Source organism: Bufo gargarizans, chromosome 2, assembly GCF_014858855.1.
Source record: "Bufo gargarizans isolate SCDJY-AF-19 chromosome 2, ASM1485885v1, whole genome shotgun sequence".
Lineage (NCBI taxonomy): Eukaryota > Metazoa > Chordata > Amphibia > Anura > Bufonidae > Bufo > Bufo gargarizans.
In genome coordinates, this window is record NC_058081.1 from 53566839 (window position 1) to 53590809 (window position 23971).

The window sequence follows — 23971 nt, forward strand, 5'->3', positions numbered from 1 at the left end:
ATAGGGCATCAGAATCTGCTGGGGATAGAGTGCTGGGACCCCCACTGATCACAGAAGAGGGGGGCCTCAGTTCCCTGAATGAATTTGAGGGGTTAGGCGCTGCAGCTTTTTATTCTGAGGATTATCATTATCTCAGCAGTCACCCCTGTAAGGAAGAGACGGTCCAGCCCAACCATATTCAGTTAGTATTTCGGGCTATGGACAGCTTCGGGGGCATTTTTTTAAAAATAGTTATTGCATTTTACTTATTTTGGGCTAAAAAATCTTTATTTTTTCATGTGCTCTTTCTTAAAAATGTTTCAATTTTTTTTTATTCTACAGCTTTTCCTTTCAGTGCCTCTGAATCCGCATTTCTGCTTCCCAGTGAATCTTCGCCGGCTCGCTCTGTAGTCCTTGCCTCTGAACTTCTGACAGCTCCTAAGCACCAATAGGGGTTGTCCACTTTCTAATATTGATGATGACCTATACTGAGGATAGGGTACTGGTATCAGATCGGTGGGGGCCCACTTCATTACACTGCGCGTCGTCCTGATGATAGGTCATCAATAAAAATGGCTGGCACAACCCCTTTAAGGCGTCACACTTTTTTCTGTTTTGAAGGGTTTTGACGTTTTTGGTGCACTTTCTTGGCGTTTAAGCAAACAATGCCAGCTCCGCACAGCATAGAAGTCTGTGGGGAGTGTCAAACACAGGACACAGTGGTGTATTTCACCCTTGAGGTGAATTTTTTGGGCCAGGGGTGTTTTATTAAATCGCAGAAAGCTGTTGCTCTGGCACTTTTATACTATAGACCTACCTCTACTGTGTTATTTTTTTTTTTTGGGGGGGAGGGGTTTTGTAGCTTTAAAATGTGTAATGCGTTTGGCAATTTTTAATTACGGGGTGTGGGGGTACATACTTTCCGACACAAAAAAAAAAAAAAAAAAGGCAAGGCACACAAAAAGAAACTGTAAAAACATGGCATGTGCTAAACACTATAAAAGACTTTAGATGAAACAAAAAATGCAGAGCAACTCAGATGGCATTAAAGGGGTCTTCCAGGTCTTTCATAGTGATGACCTATCCTCCATATCTGATCAGTGGGGGCCTGACTCCCGACACCTTCTCCGATCAGCTGTTTGAAGAGGCTGTGAGGTCCCTCCAGACCAGTGACATCGTGGCTCCCTCCAGACCAGTGACATCATGGCTCCCTCCAGACCAGTGACATCATGGCTCCCTCCAGACCAGTGACATCATGGCTCCCTCCAGACCAGTGACATCATGGCTCCCTCCAGACCAGTGACATCATGGCTCCCTCCAGACCAGTGACATCATGGCTCCCTCCAGACCAGTGACATCATAGCTCCCTCCAGACCAGTGACATCATGTCTCCCTCCAGACCAGTGACATCGTGGCTCCCTCCAGACCAGTGACATCGTGGCTCCCTCCAGACCAGTGACATCGTGGCTCCCTCCAGACCAGTGACATCGTGTCTCCCTCCAGACCAGTGACATCGTGGCTCACTCCAGACCAGTGACATCGTGGCTCCCTCCAGACCAGTGACATCGTGGCTCACTCCAGACCAACATATCAGTGACATCATGGCTCCCTCAAGACCAGTGACATCATGGCTCACTCCAGACCAGTGACATCACGGCTCACTCCAGACCAGTGACATCATGGCTCCCTCAAGACCAGTGATATCATGGCTCCCTCCAGACCAGTGACATCATGGCTCCCTCCAGACCAGTGACATCATGGCTCCCTCCAGACCAGTGACATCATGGCTCCCTCCAGACCAGTGACATCATGGCTCCCTCCAGACTAATGACATTATGGCTCCCTCCAGACCAGTGACATCATGGCTCCCTCCAGACCAGTGACATCATGGCTCCCTCCAGACCAGTGACATCATGGCCCCCTCCCGACTAGTGACATCATGGCTCCCTCCAGACCAGTGACATCATGGCTCCCTCCAGACCAATTACATCATGGCTCCCTCCAGACCAGTGACATCATGGCTCCCTCCAGACCAATTACATCATGGCTCGCTCCAGACCAGTGACATCATGGCTCCCTCCAGACCAATGACATCATGGCTCCCTCCAGACCAGTGACATCACGGCTCACTCCAGACCAGTGACATCATGGCTCCCTCCAGACCAGTGACATCATGGCTCCCTCCAGACCAGTGACATCACGGCTCGCTCCAGACCAGTGACATTATGGCTCGCTCCAGACCAGTGACATCATGGCTCCCTCCAGACTAATGACATCATGGCTCCCTCCAGACCAGTGACATCATGGCTCCCTCCAGACCAGTGACATCACGGCTCCCTCCAGACCAATGACATCATGGCTCCCTCCAGACCAGTGACATCATGGCTCCCTCCAGACCAGTGACATCATGGCTCCCTCCAGACCAATGACATCATGGCTCCCTCCAGACCAGTGACATCATGGCTCCCTCCAGACCAATGACATCATGGCTCCCTCCAGACTAATGACATCATGGCTCCCTCCAGACCAGTGACATCATGGCTCCCTCCAGACCAGTGACATCATGGCTCCCTCCAGACCAGTGACATCATGGCTCCCTCCAGACTAATGACATCATGGCTACCTCCAGACCAGTGACATCATGGCTCCCTCCAGACCAATGACATCATGGCTCCCTCCAGACCAATGACATCATGGCTCCCTCCAGACCTGTGACATCACGGCTCCCTCCAGACCGGTGACATCATGGCTCTGGGGTTGGATTGGTGGGATATGTAATAGATGAGTGAGGGTTTCCTATTTGCCTTACACTGCCTCTATGTTGTGACCACTTTTTTTCTTTTAAACAAATCTCGGAAAACGCATTAAAAACGCACCACAAACTAGACTTCCAAACTTTTTTTTTTTTTACATTTGGATGCCTCTTATCGGCTGCTGCGGTTTCTAAATGCATTTTAGCAAAGGTCGGACTGAAAACGCCTCCAGAAATAAGGAAACCGCAGCCATGTGTGAAATCCTGTTTCTAACGCGGTTTTGAGCAGGGCTCCTGTAACCGTCTCCATAGGCCTGGACTCGTCCGTGCGGTAGGTGACCAGCAGCGACGGCGGTCAGTAGTCGGGAGTCACCATGACGTACTGACCTTCCGTCACACTAGACCCGCCCACTCCCACCAAGCCCCGCCTCTGGTCCTTGCCCAGTGACGTCACCGATCTTGCGGCCTCCATCTTGAAGCCGCGGCCTCAGAGTCCGGTCCCCCCGCCCCGGGCAGCGGCCTCCCCGGTATCCGCCTCCATCTGGAGCCCGGGACCAGCAGTGGCCAGGGGGCAGCATGGCGGGTGAGAGAGGAGCTCGGGCTGGGGGGAATGGCGGGGGCATTGTGCGGGAGGACGGAGGGGCAGTGATGAGTGCGGGCACGCTGGGTACCGGCTACCTACCTGCGGGGTGTAGGGGGAGCGGCGGCTGTATACAGGGTGTGCGTATATATACGGTGTCTATATATACAGGGTGTGTGTATGTGTATATATGGTGTGTGTGTATATACAGGGTGTCTATATATACAGGATGTGTGTGTGTGTGTGTGTATATATCTATCTATCAGGGTGTGCATAGGGTATATATACAGTGAGTGGCCGCTGTATACAGGGTGTGTGTCTATATATACAGGGTGTGTGTATGTATATATATGGTGTGTGTGTATATACAGGGTGTCTATATATACAGGATGTGTGTGTGTATGTATATGTATGTGTATATATATATATATATATATACACACACACAGGGTGTGCATAGGGTATATATACAGTGAGCGGCCGCTATATACAGGGTGTGTGTGTGTGTGTGTGTGTACACACACACACACACACACCCTGTATATATAGACACACAGTATATAGACACACACCCTGTATACAGTGGCCGCTCACTGTATATATACCCTATACACAGGGTGTCTATATATACAGGGTGTGTATATATATTAGTGTGTGTATATATTAGTGTGTGTATATATTGTATATACAGGGCATTTGCTATATCTATATATATATAATAGAGTATGTGCATACAGGTTGTGTATAGTGTCTATATACATTGTCTATAGGGTGTGTGTGTGTATATATATATATATACCCTACATACAGATGGTGTGTGTATAATGTATGTGTGTGTATATACAGTGTGTATAGGGGGTATATATGGTGTATGTAGGGTGTATATAGGATGTATGTATACAGTGTGTGTATAGGGGGTATATACGGTGTCTGTATGTAGGGTGTATATGTAATGCATGTATATGGTGTATGTATACAATGTGTGTGTGTACAGGGTATATATAGTGTGTATTGTATATACAGGTACGGCCCTACATCTCCTCATGGCTGCCGTATACCCTGTGTGTACATATATATATATATATATATATAGTCTGTATACTCCAGTAGGGCTTGCACTTGTACAACTCTTCCTGGCTGCTCTGCCTTTTTATAAAAAATTTTGCGTCCCTCGAAATGGGCGTGGTTATGGTCACATGACGCGTTGCGGTGTTCTTGTCACGCAGCGTACAGTTGTCTGGTCCGGTGCTGGCGACGCGGTGCGTTCTCAAATTCACGTATGAACCACAAATCTTATCCTCGGATCCGCTGTGTAATGACGCATCTACAGCGCGGTTGAATAGCCGCATTGGATGGCGGTTCGGCAGCAGCATCAACTTTGGCACAGACCTGCCTTGGATTTCTGCTGCGCAGTCGCTGCAACCATCCACGTCATGTGAACAGGTCCTTACTGCCAGGGATTAGGTGGGAGACCACCGCACACGTCCATGTGACCCCCGCGTTCTCTAGACAGGTGGAGAAACGTCCTCAGTAAACCACTGGATGGTCTTCAGCTGCTCAGGGACCACAAGTCCCAGCAGTCTAGGCTATTTTCCCAGAAAAGCAAGAGGTGGGATTCTGATGGAGTCTAGAAGAGCTGTGGAGCCCCTGATCCTGTGGGGAGTCAGTGGTTAATAAGAGCGGCCAGTCCTAGAGATCAGGACCGTCCCATAGATTAGTATTGCAGTGTGCAGGGCGGGCCGCCCCCAGGAGGACCCTCTGACGTATACAGGGCTCCAGGCTGGAAATGTCACTTAGGTGCCTGGAGTCTAAAAATATAGGAGCTGAGTGATCTATTGTGTGTGCCAAAATGACCGGCGGTGTCAGCGGTTACTCCAGGCTGCGGGCTGACCGGCGGTGGCAGCGGTTACTGCGGGCTGACCAGCGGTTACTGCGGGCTGACCGGCGGTGGCAGCGGTTACTGCAGGCTGACCGGCGGTGGCAGCGGTTACTCCAGGCTGCGGGCTGACCGGCGGTGGCGGCGGTTACTCCAGGCTGCGGGCTGACCGGCGGTGGCGGCGGTTACTGCGGGCTGACCAGCGGTTACTGCGGGCTGACCGGCGGTGGCAGCGGTTACTCCAGGCTGCGGGCTGACCGGCGGTGGCAGCGGTTACTCCAGGCTGCGGGCTGACCGGCGGTGGCAGCGGTTACTCCAGGCTGCGGGCTGACCGGCGGTGGCAGCGGTTACTCCAGGCTGCGGGCTGACCGGCGGTGGCAGCGGTTACTCCAGGCTGCGGGCTGACCGGCGGTGGCAGCGGTTACTCCAGGCTGCGGGCTGACCGGCGGTGGCAGCGGTTACTCCAGGCTGCGGGCTGACCGGCGGTGGCAGCGGTTACTCCAGGCTGCGGGCTGACCGGCGGTGGCAGCGGTTACTCCAGGCTGCGGGCTGACCGGCGGTGGCAGCGGTTACTCCAGGCTGCGGGCTGACCGGCGGTGGCAGCGGTTACTCCAGGCTGCGGGCTGACCGGCGGTGGCAGCGGTTACTCCAGGCTGCGGGCTGACCGGCGGTGGCAGCGGTTACTCCAGGCTGCGGGCTGACCGGCGGTGGCAGCGGTTACTCCAGGCTGCGGGCTGACCGGCGGTGGCAGCGGTTACTCCAGGCTGCGGGCTGACCGGCGGTGGCAGCGGTTACTCCAGGCTGCGGGCTGACCGGCGGTGGCAGCGGTTACTCCAGGCTGCGGGCTGACCGGCGGTTACTCCAGGCTTGTGGTAAAACTACAACACGCCAGGATACACACTTGCTTGGCTGTTCTCAGACCTGCATAGATATGAATGGAGCATGCTGGGAGTCGTAGTTTCATCACAGCTGGAGTGCCGAAGGTTGGCCATCACTGCTGCGGGCTGACTAGTGGTGGCAGTGTATACTCTAGGCTGTGGTCTGACTGGCGACTGCAGGGGTTACTCCAGGCTGTGTGCTGACCAAAAATAGCGTTGTGTACTTTAGGTTGTGGGCTGACCGGCGACGGCAGCGCTTACCTGCAGCCACCACTAGATGGAGATTTCTGCATTCTGCCATATGTTGACATTAATGACCACACATTGAGCTCCCTCTAGTGGTGGCTGCGCACAGCCATTGTTATAGATCTATGATGTTCTATGATGTTGGGCTCTGTAGTCACATTTGCAACCAGATCTCTTCTGTTGTGGGACATCTGCGCTGTGTTCCGGGGTCTGCAGAAGTTTGGTTGGGGGAGTTGATACGGCCAGTGGTGTGGTGTCCTCTTTTAGAGCCTCTTATACAGATGGTACAAGTGAGACCCGGAGGGTGTGATGGGAGTGATTGTCCTGGTGAGGGTGGTGGTTCCTTATGCCATGGTTGCCCATTCTGGCTGGCGCTTCCATCAGTATAGCCCATCCATGACTGCCCCCTAAGAAGCAGCAGGACTTCCCGTCTCCTCTGACCCCTTTTCCCAGGACTTCACTCCCCTTTTTTGAGACCGGATGCCTGCTCCCCACACCCGGCCCTGACTCGTCATCCTGGGGGGGGGGGGGAATCCAGCCTTTATGTGCTTGTACATTGTGTTGGTCACCCCCCCCCCCCCTTCTTTCCCTCCAGAAGTAAATCTGACAAAGCACATCAGTCACGGAGCTGGTTTAACCCCCTGTTAGCTGGTGGACTTTCCTTCTGTGCCGGGCATGTTACTACAGGGCCTGATCCTCCCCAGGGGCCAGGAGGTTGAGACACAGCTCCTTCCTGTGCCAGCGGAACCAGGAACTGTCTGTGGCCAGGGGCGGTCCTGGGTTTCTGTGAATGGCAGCCGCGGTCCCAGGAGCAATCCATGTTTCTGAAGTTTTCTCCGAGAGCCGTCTTCCTGGGCAGTGTATCCGGTAGGAGTAGTAGTGTGAGGACTAGGAAATGCTTGCTGCAATGGCTCCATAAAAACTGAGGTGTGCCGCCACAGGCTTCTCGCTTTCTGTATCGCCTTGGCACAGAGCGATTCCTGGCAGCACGGCTGGGGGTTGTAGTCTCTCCATGTGGTGCACGAGTTTCACTCGCTGGCTGGCCTCCTCTTCCTTTCAGTCTCTGTAATGGGGCTTTATGGCTGCTTTTTGTCACTGTTTATGGCTATAGATCATCATTAGGTTCAGTGCGAGGGTCGCAGAGGTCGGACCCCCGCCCATCGTAAAATCGTGGTGTTCGGCCATCACTGTGAGAAGGGAGGCTCCGGGTTATGTAGGGTTGTTTTTAGATTTTACGTAATGTGCTGTGTGTTATACTACATGACTTTTGGGTTATTTGAGGGGTTGTCCTGCCTGGCACCCCCAGCCGATCACCAGAGCGCTGCGGCCTTTTCCTAGGCCAGCGACGACACATTTATCAGTCACATGGGCCTAGGCTGCACTACCATGCGTGGCCACTATACAGTGGATGGCGCTGTACTCAGTAAGCTGTCAGGAGGCCTACGGGTAGCCTGGGGAAAGATTCTCCAGCAACTTCATAGAGTATGCGTGTCCGCCTTGCCGGCAACATCGGGCCCCCATTCGCATAATCTGTGGGGCCCCAGCGCTTTTGAGGATAGGGGATTACCCCTTTAACGTGACAGAACAGAGAGGCCGTCATCTGAATGCCTGTCCGTCCCTTGTTAATGTGTGAGAATGTGGACCACTAGGGGGCACTGCATACACAAGTGCTGGCGCCGGACCCTAGAAAACGGATCCGTCCCCATTGACTTACATTGTGTGTCAGAACGGATCCGTTTGCCTCCGCATCGCCAGGCGGACACCAAAACGCTGCAGGCAGTGTGTTTTGGTGTCCGCCTCCAGAGCGGAATGGAGACTGAACTGATGCATTCTGAGCGGATCCTTATCCATTCAGAATGCATTAGGGCAAACTGATCCGTTTTGGACCTCTTGTCAGAGCCCTGAACGGAAACGGAAAGCCAAAACGCCAGTGAGCAAGTAGCCTTAAAGGGAAGTGTCATCAGAAAATGACCTGTTGTTTAAATGATCTTTTTATGTTAAACATATCTATTTTTTATGTTGGAGTTATATTTGATTTTTTTTATGTCAATATAAGTGCCACTTTTTGGGCTGTACAGATCTGTCTTCTGCAGTTATCTGCTTATCACAGGCAGGATTACAGTTACAGATATCACCTATATATGAGATAATACAGGATCCACCATTCACAATAGGTGATATTGCATCTTATTTGCTCCTTCCTGACCTCTGCACAGGTCATCGACCATGCCTAGAAAACTCTACCATAGAAGTCAATGGGGTCCGCTCCTGTCCATTGTAGTCCCTGGTGGCTGCTGTGAAGCACATCTCTAAATTCTGTTAAGAACAGCTCAGGCAAGATGGCCGCCCGCGTAATGTTCAGGAGACGGAATGAATCTGTAATCAGAAAATAAAAAGATAAAAAAAAAAGTGTTACTATCCGGTTTTAGGCTACTTTCACATTTGCGTTCAGAGCGGATCCGTCTGCATTATATTGTAAAAACAATTCTAAGTGTGAAAGTAGCTGCAGACGGATCCGTCCAGACTTTACATTGAAAGTCAATGGGGGACGGATCCGTTTCAAAATTGAGCCATAGTGTGTCAACTTCAAACGGATCCGTTCCCATTGACTTACATTGTAACTCTGGACGGATCCGCACGGCCAGACGGACAACCGAACACTGCAAGCAGCGTTCGGGTGTCCGCCTGCTGAGCGGAGCCCAAACGCTGCCAGACTGATGCATTCTGAGCGGATCCGCATCCACTCAGAATGCATTAGGGCTGGACGGATCCGTTCGGGGCCGCTTGTGAGAGCCTTCAAACGGAACTCACAAGCGGAGCCCCGAACGCAAGTGTGAAAGTAGCCTTAATTGGTGACCCATTCCTTTTAAAGGGTGGTGCAGCCTGTGCTCTCCGGTCTGTCTGCAGCGTCCAGACTGTAGTACGGTATTTTGGTCTCTTCTAATGGACGCTTTTCTTCTTCTTTCCCCAGGAGCTGGTGGAGGCAATGATATTCAGTGGTGTTTTTCTCAGGTGAAGGGAGCTGTGGAAGACGATGTCTCCGAAGGTAAGACTGACTAAACTGCTGGCGTCCCTGCGGTCCCATCTATAACACGCATGGACGGTACACAGACCGTGGTCTGACCTCTGCCTCACTTTATCTTTGTGGTCTTTGAAGTAGGGATCGACCGATTATCGGATTTACCGATATTATCGGCCGATATTCAGGATTTTGAACACTATCGGTATCGGCATCTATTTTGCCGATATACCGATAGTGTTTGGGGAACACAGATCGCGCTGCTGACAGCGCTCTCCGTGTTCCCCTTAGCAGCACAGGGGAGAAGGAGCAGTGTCTCCTCCCCCTGTGCTGCCGCCAATGTAAGGACAGGAGACAGGAGGAGGGGAGGAGCTATGGCCACTGCTCCACCAATGAAGATTAATCTATCATTCATTCATATACAGGAGGCGGGAGCTGCAGGATCACATAGCCGGCTCCCGGCCTCTATGAGCTGTAGCTGCGATCTGCGGTAGTTAACTCCTCAGGTGCCGCGGATCGCAGCTACTGCTCATAGAGGTCGGGAGCCGGCTATGTGATTCTGCAGCCAGCTCCCGCCTCCTGTATATGAATAAATGTGAGATTAAGCTTCATTGGTGGCGCAGTGCGCCCCCCCAAGCCCCCCAGTATCAGACATTGGTGGCGCAGTGCGCCCCCCCCCAAGCCCCCCCAGTATTAAGCATTGGTGGCGCAGTGCGCCCCCCCTCCCCCCCAGTATTAAGCAGTGGTGGCGCATAGGGCCCCCCCACCCCAGTCGCAGTGCGCCCCTCCACAGGATCCCCTCTCCCTTGCTCCTCCGATCGGAGCCCCAGCAGTGTAATGCTGGGGCTCCGATCGGTTACCATGGCAGCCAGGACGCTATTGAAGCCCTGGCTGCCATGATGAGCTCCATGCTGCTGTGTGCACAGAGCACACAGTAGCAGGGACAGTGTGAGCTCCTATTCACCCTGATAGATCTCTATCAGGGTGAATAGGACAAGGGTTCTAGTCCCTAAGGGGGCTAAAAGTTAGTTAAAAAAAATAATAAAAACACCAAAATATTAAATATAAATGAAAAAGAAAGATTTACAAAAAAAAAATATACACATTAACAATAAACATAAATTTTCAGCAGATTTGTGGGAATTTTTTATTTTTTTTTCAAAAATGAAAATTCCCAGAATATCGGTATAAATTATCGGCTATCGGCCTGAAAGTTCACAAATTATCGGTATCTGCCCTAAAAAATCAATATCGGTCGATCCCTACTTTGAAGTGCCGGACCACCAGAAGGTGTGTCACTAGAAATTGTCATTGGAGGTGAGGTGACAAGGAAACGGTGCGGGCGGCCACTGTCCCCAGAGTTCTCCCGTCACCCCATGTAATTATAGGAGGGAACCTGTTGGGTCACATTACTGTGCCTCTTCTGTGCCCGCTTCCCACGGTGTTGGGTGGAGGGACTGGGCCACTCTGAATTTGTCAGTGGTAGATACTAGTTGTTGCATTGCTCCTGCAGAATTAGACTACTCCCCTCAGCATTTCCGTGTGTTTCCCGTGGGCACAGCGGGGGTCCTGTACACATTGAGGTGCCAATATCCTTCGTCCTGACTTACAGAATGCCTTTGGTCTTGTGCGGTCCTCCACATCGGAGACCATCAGCAAGCAGGCATCTACTGCCGGATCCTGCTATCAGTGGAAACCAGTCTGGCGCTAAATGGGGGTAGAGTGGCGGTGACGTCCGTGCCCTACTCCAGCGGCGTTTCCCTGTGCTGCTCCTAGGAAGTGGCAGTTCACTTTTCGCCTTCTCCCTTGCAGTAAGGGGCGCGAGCTTGACTTGCAGGTTTTTCCGTGATTACTTTGGCGTTTTGCAGGATAACTTTGCATTCTCCACCCAGAAGTAAACTCCCAGACCTGTTCTCCCAGACTTGCCTGGAACAGGTTTGGACTTGGCAGCGGTATGTAATGCCGCTGTGCATCACACTGGCGGGTTTCTTCTCACAACTGCTCCAGGTCCAAGATGTCACTGATGGACCCCCCATGCAGGTCTGACGGGGGTGATAATTCTGGCTCCAGAGCAGGGATGCCCAATCTGCGGCCCTCCAGCTGTTGCAAAACATGCTCTGATATCTGTAGGCTGTCCAGGCATGCTGGGAGTTGTAGTTTTCCAAGAGCTGGAGGGCCGCTGGTTGGGCATCCCTGGTCTAGAGCATTCCATCACCCATAGCTGTATAAATGAACGCCTGCATGCCCCGTGGTAATCTGCCACTGCTGCCGGATGAAAGGATTTTCCCTGCTGTCAGAATTGTACGGTTGCTGCTGGGCTATGTAGTTCTCCTTCATACTGGTGGAGGTAATGCTGGGTAATGAACTTTACCTTCAGAGAGCCGGGACACCACACAACCCTGACAGGGCTCTGCAACCTCAGGCACTCCAGCTGTCGTGGAACTAGAACTCCCAGGGTGTATGGGACTTTCCTGAACCATCGTGCTGGGAGTCGTAGTTTCACCGGAAGTTGCTTTGCCCTTGTATAACGTATATACAGTACAGACCAAAAGTTTGGACACACCTTCTCATTCAAAGTGTTTTCTTTATTTTCATGACTATGACAATTGTAGATTCACACTGAAGGCATCAAAACTATGAATTAACACATGTGGAATTATATACATAACAAAAAAGTGTAAAACAACTGAAAATGTCATATTCTAGGTTCTTCAAAGTAGCCACCTTTTGCTTTGATTACTGCTTTGCACACTCTTGGCATTCTCTTGATGAGCTTCAAGAGGTAGTCACCTGAAATGGTCTTCCAACAGTCTTGAAGGAGTTCCCAGAGATGCTTAGCACTTGTCGGCCCTTTTGCCTTCACTCTGCGGTCCAGCTCACCCCAAACCATCTCGATTGGGTTCAGGTCCGGTGACTATGGAGGCCAGGTCATCTGGCGCAGCACCCCATCACTCTCCTTCATGGTCAAATAGCCCTTACACAGCCTGGAGGTGTGTTTGAGGTCATTGTCCTGTTGAAAAGTAAATGATGGTCCAACTAAACGCAAACCGGATGGAATAGCATGCCGCTGCAAGATGCTGTGGTAGCCATGCTGGTTCAGTATGCCTTCAATTTTGAATAAATCCCCAACAGTGTCACCAGCAAAGCACCCCCACACCATCACACCTCCTCCTCCATGCTTCACGGTGGGAACCAGGCATGTAGAGTCCATCCGTTCACCTTTTCTGCGTCGCACAAAGACACGGTGGTTGGAACCAAAGATCTCAAATTTGGACTCATCAGACCAAAGCACAGATTTCCACTGGTCTAATGTCCATTCCTTGTGTTCTTTAGCCCAAACAAGTCTCTTCTGCTTGTTGCCTGTCCTTAGCAGTGGTTTCCTAGCAGATATTCTACCATGAAGGCCTGATTCACACAGTCTCCTCCTAACAGTTGTTCTAGAGATGTGTCTGCTGCTAGAACTCTGTGTGGCATTGACCTGGTCTCTAATCTGAGCTGCTGTTAACCTGCGATTTCTGAGGCTGGTGACTCGGATGAACTTATCCTCCGCAGCAGAGGTGACTCTTGGTCTTCCTTTCCTGGGGCGGTCCGCATGTGAGCCAGTTTCTTTGTAGCGCTTGATGGTTTTTGTAACTGCACTTGGGGACACTTTCAAAGTTTTACCAATTTTTCGGACTGACTGACCTTAATTTCTTAAAGTAATGATGGCCACTCGTTATTCTTTACTTAGCTGCTTTTTTCTTGCCATAATACAAATTCTAACAGTCTATTCAGTAGGACTATCAGCTGTGTATCCACCTGACTTCTCCACAACGCAACTGATGGTCCCAACCCCATTTATAAGGCAATAAATCCCACTTATTAAACCTGACAGGGCACACCTGTGAAGTGAAAACCATTTCAGGTGACTACCTCTTGAAGCTCATCAAGAGAATGCCAAGAGTGTGCAAAGCAGTAATCAAAGCAAAAGGTGGCTCCTTTGAAGAACCTAGAATATGACATATTTTCAGTTGTTTCACACTTTTTTGTTATGTATATAATTCCACATGTGTTAATTCATAGTTTTGATGCCTTCAGTGTGAATCTACAATTTCCATAGTCATGAAAATAAAGAAAACTCTTTGATTGAGAAGGTGTGTCCAAACTTTTGGTCTGTACTGTACATCTATTTGTCCTTATGGCAGCTCTCCCCCACCCGGCACTCTTTCCTGCCATTGATGTGGATCAGACAGAGTGGTCACCACCGGTAGTTTTATGGGGGGGGGGTGTTGGTGGTGCGGCACAATCACACTTTATTGATTTTAGACTAAACTCTCTGACAATTTAAATTTTTTTTTTCTCCTGCAGCGTAAATGTGACTGCACCGATCTGCTCCTTGTAAAGTTGGGTGCTGCTTTAATCCCTGTGGATAAATTGGGGTGCACCAGTCTTATTGACAGAGGGTGCGCTCTCTGATTTATCTATAGGACCCCGGGTGCCGTGCAGAGTCGGCCGCGAGGACTCTACTGGTCACATGATTGGTAGCTAATGTTGGCAACCAAGGTGCACATGACCGGTAGAGTCCGCTGCCCGGGACTCTGGATGGCACAATATGCAGGTTATAAATTAAACGTGACCGTCTAGTATTAGCCCCCACTATGTTCATTTTATAGGAGTAAAAGTGTGTGTGTGTGTGTGGGGGGGGTCGTCAGCTTCTTCTTAATTCCAGTCTACTGCAGACTTAAAGGGCCTGGCCCATCTCACACATTGGTGGCATATCGCTAGGGTCTGCCACCAATGTCTGATAGGTCACATCTGTAGAACAAAGCCCGCCAGTGAAGGGGCATGTGCGGCCGCCCTCCATTCATTTCTGTGGGAGTCCAAAAAATGGCCTAACGGCATGCTCAGCTATTTTCGGGAGTCCAGTAGAAATGAATGGGAAGAGCACTGCGCATGTGCGGCCGCCGCTCCATTCACTTCTATAGGGCTGACAGAAGTGCCTAGCCAACGCTCAGTTGTTTCCGACCCTCCCATAGAAATGAATGGAGGGCGGTCGCACATGCGCAGTCTGCTCTCCTTCACTTTGTGGGCTCCGTTCTATAGTTAAGTGCGGCGACATTAGTGGAATACCCTAGCGCAGTGATGGCTAACCTCCGAAACTCCAGCTGTGGTGAAACTACCACTCCCAGCATGCTCCATTCATTTCTTTGAAGTTCTGAGAACAGCCAAGCAAGTGTACATCTTGGGGGTTGTAGTTTTACCACCACTGGAGTGCCGGAGGTTTGCCATCACAGCCCTAGCGAATGCGATATGCCAGCAATGTGTGAGGTGGGTCAGCCCCTTTAGAACTGACACATTCTCGTAGCTCCGCTGTAGGGGATGGGTTTGTAGAAATCCACGGGCTTTTGCTGCAGGATCAACCCCATCCACATGTTCAAATCTGCCATATGTGAATATACCCCAGTGAACATGTCACGGTCCCTAGAGGCATCACTGCTCTGCATCCTAATAATCAGCCATGTTCGCCTCCACCTTCCAGTATTTGACATACGTGTGTGATGCTTCTGTCGTTGCAGCCGATATCATATCTACAGTAGAATTTAATCATTCTGGAGAATTATTAGCCACTGGAGATAAAGGAGGACGTGTGGTAATCTTCCAGCAGGAGGCAAGTATGGTCAGATGCTTGTTTTTACTGTGAGTACTTCTCCTGCCCATACTGCGGTGAATATAGTAACCTGATCAGCCCCGTCCTCTGCTGCACTGCTGAGCTGCGGGCGTCTGAGGGGCGTTCCCGGCCCTGGAGCTGTTCGCTTTCCTAACATTCCTATTCTGTCTTATGAGACAAGCAGGCTGCTGCCATCTAGTGGTGCTGAGCAGACGTGCATGTGAGTTGTGAAAACCTATGCCGAGCTGACTGTTCCCATGTGTTGTTCCCTACAGAGCAAAAGCCCTTATCATAGAGGGGAGTATAGTGTCTATAGCACTTTCCAGAGCCACGAGCCAGAATTTGACTACTTGAAGAGTTTAGAAATTGAAGAAAAGATCAACAAGATCCGATGGTTACCGCAGAAGAATGCGGCACAGTTCCTGTTGTCTACAAATGGTGAGTCTCCGCTTTGCTGTTTCACATTTAAACCCAAATACAAGCTGAACTCTTAGGCCCCTTGCAGACAAGCGTTCCTCCCGCAGCACCCGTCCTGACCTCCCAGCACTGACTGGATTCACATAGCTTCATAATGATTTATGATGCTATGTAACCCTTACAGTTCTGGAATGTATGGCAACATTCCAGTGTTATCCAATACATTCCAGAACTGTAAGGGTTACATAGCATTATAAATCAATATAATGCTATGTGACCCCCGGCACCTCTGGGAGGTCAGGCCGGGTGCTGCGATGCGGACTTGCTGCAGGAGGAACGCTCGTCTGCAAGGGGCCTTAAGGTGGAGATTTAGTAAGACTGCGACAGTCTTTATAGCCGCTGCACTGCTGGAGGATGCGCCAAATTTATGATGAGGCACAGGCTTTAGTATAAATGAGGCACATCCTGCGGCTGTCCGTGCGCCTAAACAGAACTCTGCGGCTACTCTGAGCTGCCATACATTTCTTGCTTCATTTGCACCAGAAAACTGTCGCAAGAGAGTTGATAAATCTCCCCCTAAAAGTCATACCCGTACGACTTGTGAAAAGTCGTCCAGAGCCTTACACTTGCAGGTACCTTCATGCAACTTTTATCAGTTCAAATTTGTAGCCTAACTCAAGAGGCTTAGGGCTCTTTCACACTTGCGTTGTCCGGATCCGGCGTGTACTCCATTTGCCGGAATTACACGCCGGATCCGGAAAAAACGCAAGTGTACTGAACGCATTTGAAGACGGATCCGTCTTCAAAATGCTTTCAGTGTTACTATGGCAGCCAGTACGCTATTAAAGTCCTGGTTGCCATAGTAGGAGCGGGGAGCGGTATACTTACCGTCCGTGCGGCTCCCGGGGCGCTCCAGAATGACGTCAGAGCGCCCCATGCGCATGGATGACGTGCCATGCGATCACGTCATCCATGCGCGTGGGGCACCCTGACGTCACTCTGGAGCGCCCCGGGAGCCGCACAGACTGTAAGTATGCTGCTTCCCCGCTACACTTTACCATGGCTGCCAGGACTTTAGCGTCCCGGCAGCCATGGTAACCATTCAGAAAAAGCTAAACATCGAATCCGGCAATGCGCCGAAACGACGTTTAGCTTAAGGCTTAATGGGCATTAATTCCGGATCCGGCCTTGCGGCAAGTGTTCAGGATTTTTGGCCGGAGCAAAAAGCGCAGCATGCTGCGGTATTTTCTCCGGCCGAAAAACGTTCCGGTCCTGAACTGAAGACATCGTGAACGGATTTCTCTCCATTCAGAATGCATGGGGATAATCCTGATTAGGATTCTTCCGGCATAGAGCCCTGACGACGGAACTCTATGCCGGCAGAAAAGAACGCAAGTGTGAAAGAGCCCTTAGACACACCAGACCTACTGAAAATGTCAGGATGTGCAAATCTCATACGTGTTGCTTTCGTCTGCACGCACATAGCTTCACGTATTCTCCAGAACTGAATAGCCCAAAAAAAACGCCCGCGCCTCGGAGTCGAGAAGTGTCCAGCTTAGGAAAGGGGAGTCAGTAGATGTCACCGCTTTCCTTCCTTCACTAGAGAGATCCCTCACCCAAATGTGACAAATACAGAGCATATATCCTGTACGATTGGTAAGAGGAGGTGATGACTGGAAGACAAGTTCTGGTATTCGTGATAAAGCCAGCCGTAGAGTTCAGTTGATGGACAGTCATCGAGCTGACATCCCAGACACCATATCGGCTTGTCCATGAATGTGAAGTGGTGGTGCCATACTTCTGGGCTGTAATGATACAATGACTTTAAGGGTCCATTCACACGACAACACTGCAGAACGGGTGCGGACCCATTCTTTTCAGTGGGGCTGCAAAAGATGCGGACGGCATGCCATTCTGTGGCCCTGCAAAAGAGAGAGATTGCCCTATTCTTGTCTGCAATTTCAAATTGCGGAACACACACATACCTGTACCCGTGTTTTGCGAACTGCAAAACACTTACGGTCGTGTGAATGGACCCTGACAGTGCCTAAACCATGAGAACGCCCTTGTCTACAGTCAGAGACAGGAAGCCTGGGTATAGCTAGCCCCGGATATAGGAGTGGATACTATTGTAACCAGTCTCGGACAATGTTCTGTCAGCGGAACGCAGCAGCTGTCTCTCTGCTGGTTTGCTACAGTGTATCAGTTCAGGCCGTTCAGCTCGCAGAGCATTGTCTGACTCTAGATGGTTCACTATTGTATTTACTTCTCGGCTGAGTGTAAACGAGAGGGTTTTCATTCACTGACATAAAGTATGTTAGTAATTTGTAGAACTTTTCGTCTATAAAGTGGTTAACCTCGCCAGTTTTTTTCCTCCCCCCACAGATAAAACTATCAAGCTGTGGAAAATCAGTGAACGTGACAAAAGACCAGAAGGTTACAACCTTAAAGAGGAGAATGGGAGGTATAGGGATCCGACCACTGTGACCACTCTCAGGGTGCGTTCTTCTCTCCTCCCTTTTTAATATTGTGCGCTGTGTAACTGGTTCCGTGGTGCCTGGAATGAGCCTGTGTGTTTTTTGTTTTAGGTGCCAGTTTTCCGCCCGATGGACCTGATGGTTGAAGCTAGTCCTCGTAGAATCTTCGCCAACGCTCATACGTATCACATCAATTCCATCTCTGTCAACAGCGACTATGAGACTTATCTGTCGGCAGACGACCTTCGGGTCAATCTTTGGCACCTGGAGATCACAGACAGGAGCTTTAGTATCCTTTTCCAAATATCAAAAGACGTTTCTGCTCAAACAGCTCGTTTTGCTGAGTGACGATGCTTTTCCTGGTCATTTTCAGCCAGTGGCTGCTACAGGGTTAACTAAAAGGGTTATTTGTGACATTGATAGTCTATCCGTAGTATGTCAGGTCAGTGGGGTGTCGGACTCTGCACCCATGTCGATCATCTGTTTGAAGGGACAGGGGGGCTACTGTGAATACCCCATTCTCCTTTATGTACCAGACACATATATACCAGGCATATTTTTTAAAAGTACCAGACTGTGCCCGCACCCAACCATTTGGGCTGTATTGAATTGTAATTCCCTTTAAACAACGGCATGGCTGAGGGCTGCACCCCACCAATCTAAAATTGATGACCTAGCTTAAGGATAGCCCATCAGTTTTTAAGGGGGATTCTGGTTATTAGACTGGTTGGGGTCCCAGAAGTTGCAAGTACTGGGGCCCTGTCCCTCCTGCAGCCACCTTGAAATGAGTGAGGTGGTCATGCGTGCAGCCGCTCCCATTCATTTCTGTGGGAGTTCCGGAGATAGCCGAGCGATGTACTGTCATCTCCGGAACTCCCATAGAAATGAATCGAGCAGCCACACGCATGTGCGACCGACTCTTCGTTTATTTCAGTCGGGTTACGGGGCCCCAGTTTTCGTGATTAGTTGGGGGTAACCAGTGGTAGCCTTCACCCACCAATATAAGAGTTATCCCCTATCCGGCTGTGGTAAAACTACAACTCCCAAGATGTAAACTTGCTTGACTGTTCTCAGAACTCCATAGAAATGAATGGAGCATGCTGGGAGTCGTAGTTTCACCACAGCTGGAGTGCCAGAGGTTAGCCATCACTGACCTATCCTGTGGTTTTGGGATAACTTCAAACCACTGGAATACCCCGTTAAGTCTTGAGTAACCCCTTTTAAGCAGTCATTGAAATGAGTGGCCCTCGGTGCAGTCCCAGGAGGGCCTGGTCTGCCAGATGAAGATTGTGCATGTTATCAGCTCTCCGCTGTGACACAGTCTCTATTATAGGACATGGAAAATGCCAGAAAACTAATCCGTTTGTACCCCACCTCTGCACGTGTTTCCTTCACTCCCTGCTCCAGATATCGTAGATATTAAACCTGCCAATATGGAAGAGTTAACAGAAGTGATCACGGCCGCCGAGTTCCACCCGCATCACTGCAACACTTTTGTATACAGCAGCAGCAAAGGCACCATCCGCCTGTGTGATATGCGCGAGTCGGCGCTGTGCGATCGCCACTCCAAGCGTAAGTTCTAAAACGTGATGCGCCACGGTTATGAGAAATATGTTTTTTTTTTTTTTTTACAGCATTTGTAGAATAAGCCCTGCATGGGGGTCCTGTGCCGCTTTAAACTGGAGCTTAGCTTAGTGGCATGATCAAAGGCAGCCCCCTCCTCAATCAGGCCACCGGGAGAACCCCTGTGCAAGACCTGGGGACCGAGAAGGGACCCCAGGACTGTCTGTACACCAAGTGGCGTCCTCACAAATGTATTGGCTCGAAGGGTTCTTAGACTCCATTAGACGTATCAAATAAAGCTGTAAGACGGTAAACACTTAAAAAGGTTTTCTCACATTTTAATACTGATGGCCAATCTTCTGGATAGGTCATTATCTGATCGGTGGGTCGGTGGGGGTCCGACACCAATCCCCACACATCAGCTGTTTTGAGAAGGCACCTGCACTCCCTGTGAGTCCCACGGCCTTCTCGCAGCTCGCCAAGCGCAGCACCGGACATTGTATAGCGCCTGTGCTTGGTATCGCTCTCAGCCTCATTCATTCGAATGGGGCTGAACTGCTCCTAGGCCACGTGACAGATAAACGTGTCGTCACTGGACCTAGGAAGTGCTGAGAGAAGGCGACGATGCCATGGCTGCCGGGACCCCCACCGTTCAGATACTGATGACCCGTCCTGAGGATAGTTTTCAGTTTTGTAAGTTCGGGTATGTATTGAATTCCGTCATAATAGAAGTCTATTCCATTATGCAAGAGTCTTCTCCCAAACTGAAGTTCGCTCCTCACTAGTCATCAGTATTAAAATCTCGGAAAACCACATTAAAGACTTTGGACACGTTCTGGGCAATATTTTTTATTAATTTTTTTTTTACTCATTAAAATTGTTCAGCTGTTTTTGAGATACAGGGGTTAAAAATCTGTTTGCAGTGTCACTCCTCAGTTGGCTCCTGTGTAGCTCTGATCTCTTGACCTCATACACGCTCATGTAAGCCATAGTCTTATCATTTTGCTAAGAGTTTATCTATAATCAGTGTTTATGTTGTCAATTGGTCTTTATTAAAAATAATCATTAGCTTAAAATGAGTAAAATGCAGTTATTAAAAAAAAAAACTGCCCCAAAGGTGTCCATAGCCTTTAACCCCTTAGAGACCACCCACTGTCTTTTGTAGTCGCTGTTTAGAGGGAGCTGAGCACTCTTGCTCCACAAAGGAACATCTTTGATTCTTAGAGCAGCTGTGTGCTCTACAGACAGGATCGGAGGTATCTCCGATCCCAACTATTAACCTGTTGATTGCCACAGTCTGTGACCACAGCATGATCAAAGAGGATTTCTATTTCTGATTGGGTCCCAGTGATCCGAATGGAGCCTGGGTAAGCCCCCTGCAGTGGGGAACTAGAAAGGACCACACCTGCAATGCTAGGGAGGCTCGTCGTCGTCTACATGGGGAGGAGCGGCGGCGCGGGGAGCCAGGTAAGTAGAATCAGTGTGAGGGGCCTAGGTGTATGGGGGGGCATCTCCAGCCTCGGATAACCCCTTTTAAGGAGAAAAAATATTCTTCCCATTCCCCTTCAGTCCTAAACATTAAATTAAGAGCAAGATGGCCATATCCAAGAACAGCTCTGGTCTCCAATATTCCCGGTATTGCAGGGGTTAACACTTATTTTTCCTTCCAGTGTTCGAGGAGCCGGAAGATCCCAGCAATCGGTCCTTCTTCTCCGAGATCATCTCTTCCATTTCTGATGTGAAGTTCAGCCACAATGGGCGATACATGATGACCAGGGACTACTTGTCGGTCAAAATCTGGGACTTGAACATGGAGAGCCGTCCCGTGGAAACCTATCAGGTGACTGGGAAGCTGCAGGGAGCCGGGAGAGCTGGAAATGCTTCACCTAGATGGAGAGGGGCGCAAAGTGGGAGCCTTTCAGTTTCCCTCTTCCGTTCAGCAATTTCTTGGTTACAACCTTAGGCCAGGGCAGTTCAAAAAATGCGCACAATAAGACCGCAACTCGCTGTTGCATTGAGGTCCTGTGTCTGTTTTCGGGTATAATTTGGATGAGTCCAAGGCGTTTTATTGCCCCTAGACCAATTGGCGAATGTGGTTGTGTGACTGTATGAAACTCTGTGACCATGACTATCGTAAAAGAAATGGTTTTTGGTAGTGGATTGCAACTTCTCGCATGGAGCTCAATCTAAAAAGTTGTTGTCAATGGCATTTATCATGTAGAGCAAGTTAATACAAGGCACCTACTAATGTATGGTGACTGTCCATATTGCCTCCTTTGCTGGCTGGATTCATTTGTCCATCGCATTATACACTGCTCCTTTCCATGGTAATGCCCACCACTACAGGGAAGGGAGCTGCTGCGCATGCGTGTCTATGCGCACTACCACGGTCACGCTGGCTCTTTTTCCTATAGTGTGCAAACGTGTCCACCGCTGCTGGATTGCAGGGTGGTCGTACCCATGGAAACAAGAAGTGTATAATGAAATGGAAAAAGGAGTAAAGGAAGCAATATGGACAATCACAATCTGTTAGTAAGAGCCTTGTAACTGTCTCTACATGATAAATGCCTTGTGCTGAAGTGAGACGACCCCTTGTCGGGTGTCAATAATTTCTCCGTACACTGCCCGACCCTCTGGTGATCGGCTGATATCGCCAGGGGCATCCCATTGCAGATGAGAAATGTAATGTTGCAAGGTTCCCTTGGAGAACCATGCAATACATTGCATCCACCGGAGAGAGAGGGACGCTTTTTGCAGCAGCTCTCCATTTTGACTCATGAGAGGAGTCTCCATCCTGCAGCACTGGGGTTCGCATCGAACCACAGGCAGCATCTGCGTGGTCATTGTATGTTCTGTCCGTGTTTGCGGAATGTGCCCTAGTGCCTATCGCTGTGAGTCTGTACTAATAGCGCTCTGCTTCCACAGGTACATGAATACCTCAGGAGTAAGCTCTGCTCCTTATACGAGAACGACTGCATCTTCGACAAGTTTGAGTGCTGCTGGAACGGGCCTGACAAGTAAGTAGAGCCCAGCGCGCCCCTTGTGTACCCTGTGGCACTTCGCACCCGCTGTTGTATAACTCGTCCCGCTCTTCCCCCTCGCAGTGTTGTCATGACCGGCTCCTACAACAACTTTTTCCGAATGTTTGACCGCAACACCAAACGCGACATTACCCTTGAGGCCTCACGGGAGAACAGCAAGCCACGTATGGTGCTGAAACCGCGCAAGGTGTGCGCCAGCGGCAAGCGGAAGAAGGACGAGATCACGGTGGACAGTCTGGACTTCAACAAGAAGATCCTGCACACAGCCTGGCACCCTAAAGAGAACATCATTGCCGTGGCCACCACTAATAACCTGTATATATTCCAGGACCGGGTCAATTAGTACTGGCCTCTTCCATACAGGACAGTCCTTTAGTCCAGCTAGTTCCAATAGTCGAGCCTAGAATTCGTACCCCCATCCAAAACTGAAGAAAACTTCTGACCGTGCGGGAACTCTTGGCAGTCCCTCCCCGTCTGACTTTTCCAGTGTTTAAGGTGCCATCGATTATCCTTTTCATAGCTGCGCAGGGTGCACCCTGCTTCTGCTGTCTTCTCGCCCTGTGGGGGTCACAGCAGGAATTACTGTATTATTATTTTTGTTTCTCTTTTTAACCGTCTTGCCTGATTTTGTAGGTTTCATTTTGTCTTTTTTTTTATTTTTTTTATTTTTTTTTGTATTATGTTCAGATGTCAATTGCAGTACCAGCCTGCACTCCTGTCCAGTTCCTTCTGTAGGACCTTTAATGATCGGGGTGGGGTTAATCTGTGCATTTGTTTTTCCCATCTTCACATTCTTTTTTTTTTTTTTTTCTTCAGCTCTTGTGTTTTTTTACACCCTCCCTTCCCCCTTCCTTTATGTCCTTCTGGCAGTCTTTGAAGTTCATTCTTCTGTACCTAAACGTCCCGTTCCCTGCTCTTCTTCCTCACCTTGCCCTGCGCTGGTGTAAATCCAACTGCTAGGAAAGCACACAGGGAATTTGGGTTGACCCGTGGCAGGGTTGGAGGGGTGGGGGGGCAAGGCTATGACTATGAGAGTTGTCTCGGTCACTCATTTTTAATGACGACCTGACTGTAATCACTTCTTGCCTTGTCTGGTGGCGCAAAAGGAGGGGGGGAAAAACAAAAGGACTTAAAAAAAAAATATATAAAAAAAATAATGAAAAAAAAAGCCAAAAAACGAAGGATAAAAAACTACTGAATAAAAGACAATTAAAAAAAAAATGTGTTATTGGAGTCATTCAAAAAAAAAAGTCATCGCTTGATCATTATCATGACAAGAAAAATTCACTATAAGGGGCAGTCTCTGCTAAGTTAAATATTTTAAGGTCTCTCCTCTACATTAAAGGGGGTCTCCAGACTACAGCTATCCTCAGGAAAGGTAATCAATATCAGATCGGTAGGGGTCTGACTCCTGGCATCCCTGCGGTGGTGCCTCTGTGATCGCCACGTCACTTCCCTACAGAATGATTGGGACAAACTGCACTAATTACACCGCT

General features: G+C 49.8%; 1 protein-coding gene across 2 annotated transcripts; it reads left to right on the forward strand.

Annotated features, from left to right (window-relative positions):
• Positions 1–3163: 3163 nt before the first annotated feature.
• PPP2R2A (protein phosphatase 2 regulatory subunit Balpha) lies at positions 3164–23584 on the forward strand. Of its 2 annotated transcripts, none has more exons than XM_044278924.1 (10): positions 3164–3314; positions 9283–9357; positions 14886–14977; positions 15253–15415; positions 17780–17892; positions 17983–18160; positions 19279–19443; positions 21105–21274; positions 22360–22451; positions 22539–23584. In XM_044278924.1, exons 1-10 carry the CDS (start codon positions 3308–3310, stop codon positions 22816–22818), a joined length of 1335 nt encoding a protein of 444 aa, XP_044134859.1. In that variant the 5' UTR covers positions 3164–3307; the 3' UTR covers positions 22819–23584. The 2 variants fall into 2 exon arrangements, with proteins under 2 accessions (XP_044134859.1, XP_044134858.1); XM_044278923.1 differs by lacking the exon at positions 3164–3314 and adding an exon at positions 7054–7178.
• Positions 23585–23971: the final 387 nt, after the last annotated feature.

Excerpts from the sequence above, each read along its gene's own strand:
- PPP2R2A (XM_044278923.1), top strand. The coding sequence starts at position 7,130 with ATGTTTCTGAAGTTTTCTCCGAGAGCCGTCTTCCTGGGCAGTGTATCC. Across the intron at positions 9,358-14,885 it reads GGAAGACGATGTCTCCGAAG|CCGATATCATATCTACAGTA; the intron begins GTAAGACTGACT and ends CTGTCGTTGCAG. Across the intron at positions 21,275-22,359 it reads GTCCCGTGGAAACCTATCAG|GTACATGAATACCTCAGGAG; the intron begins GTGACTGGGAAG and ends CTGCTTCCACAG.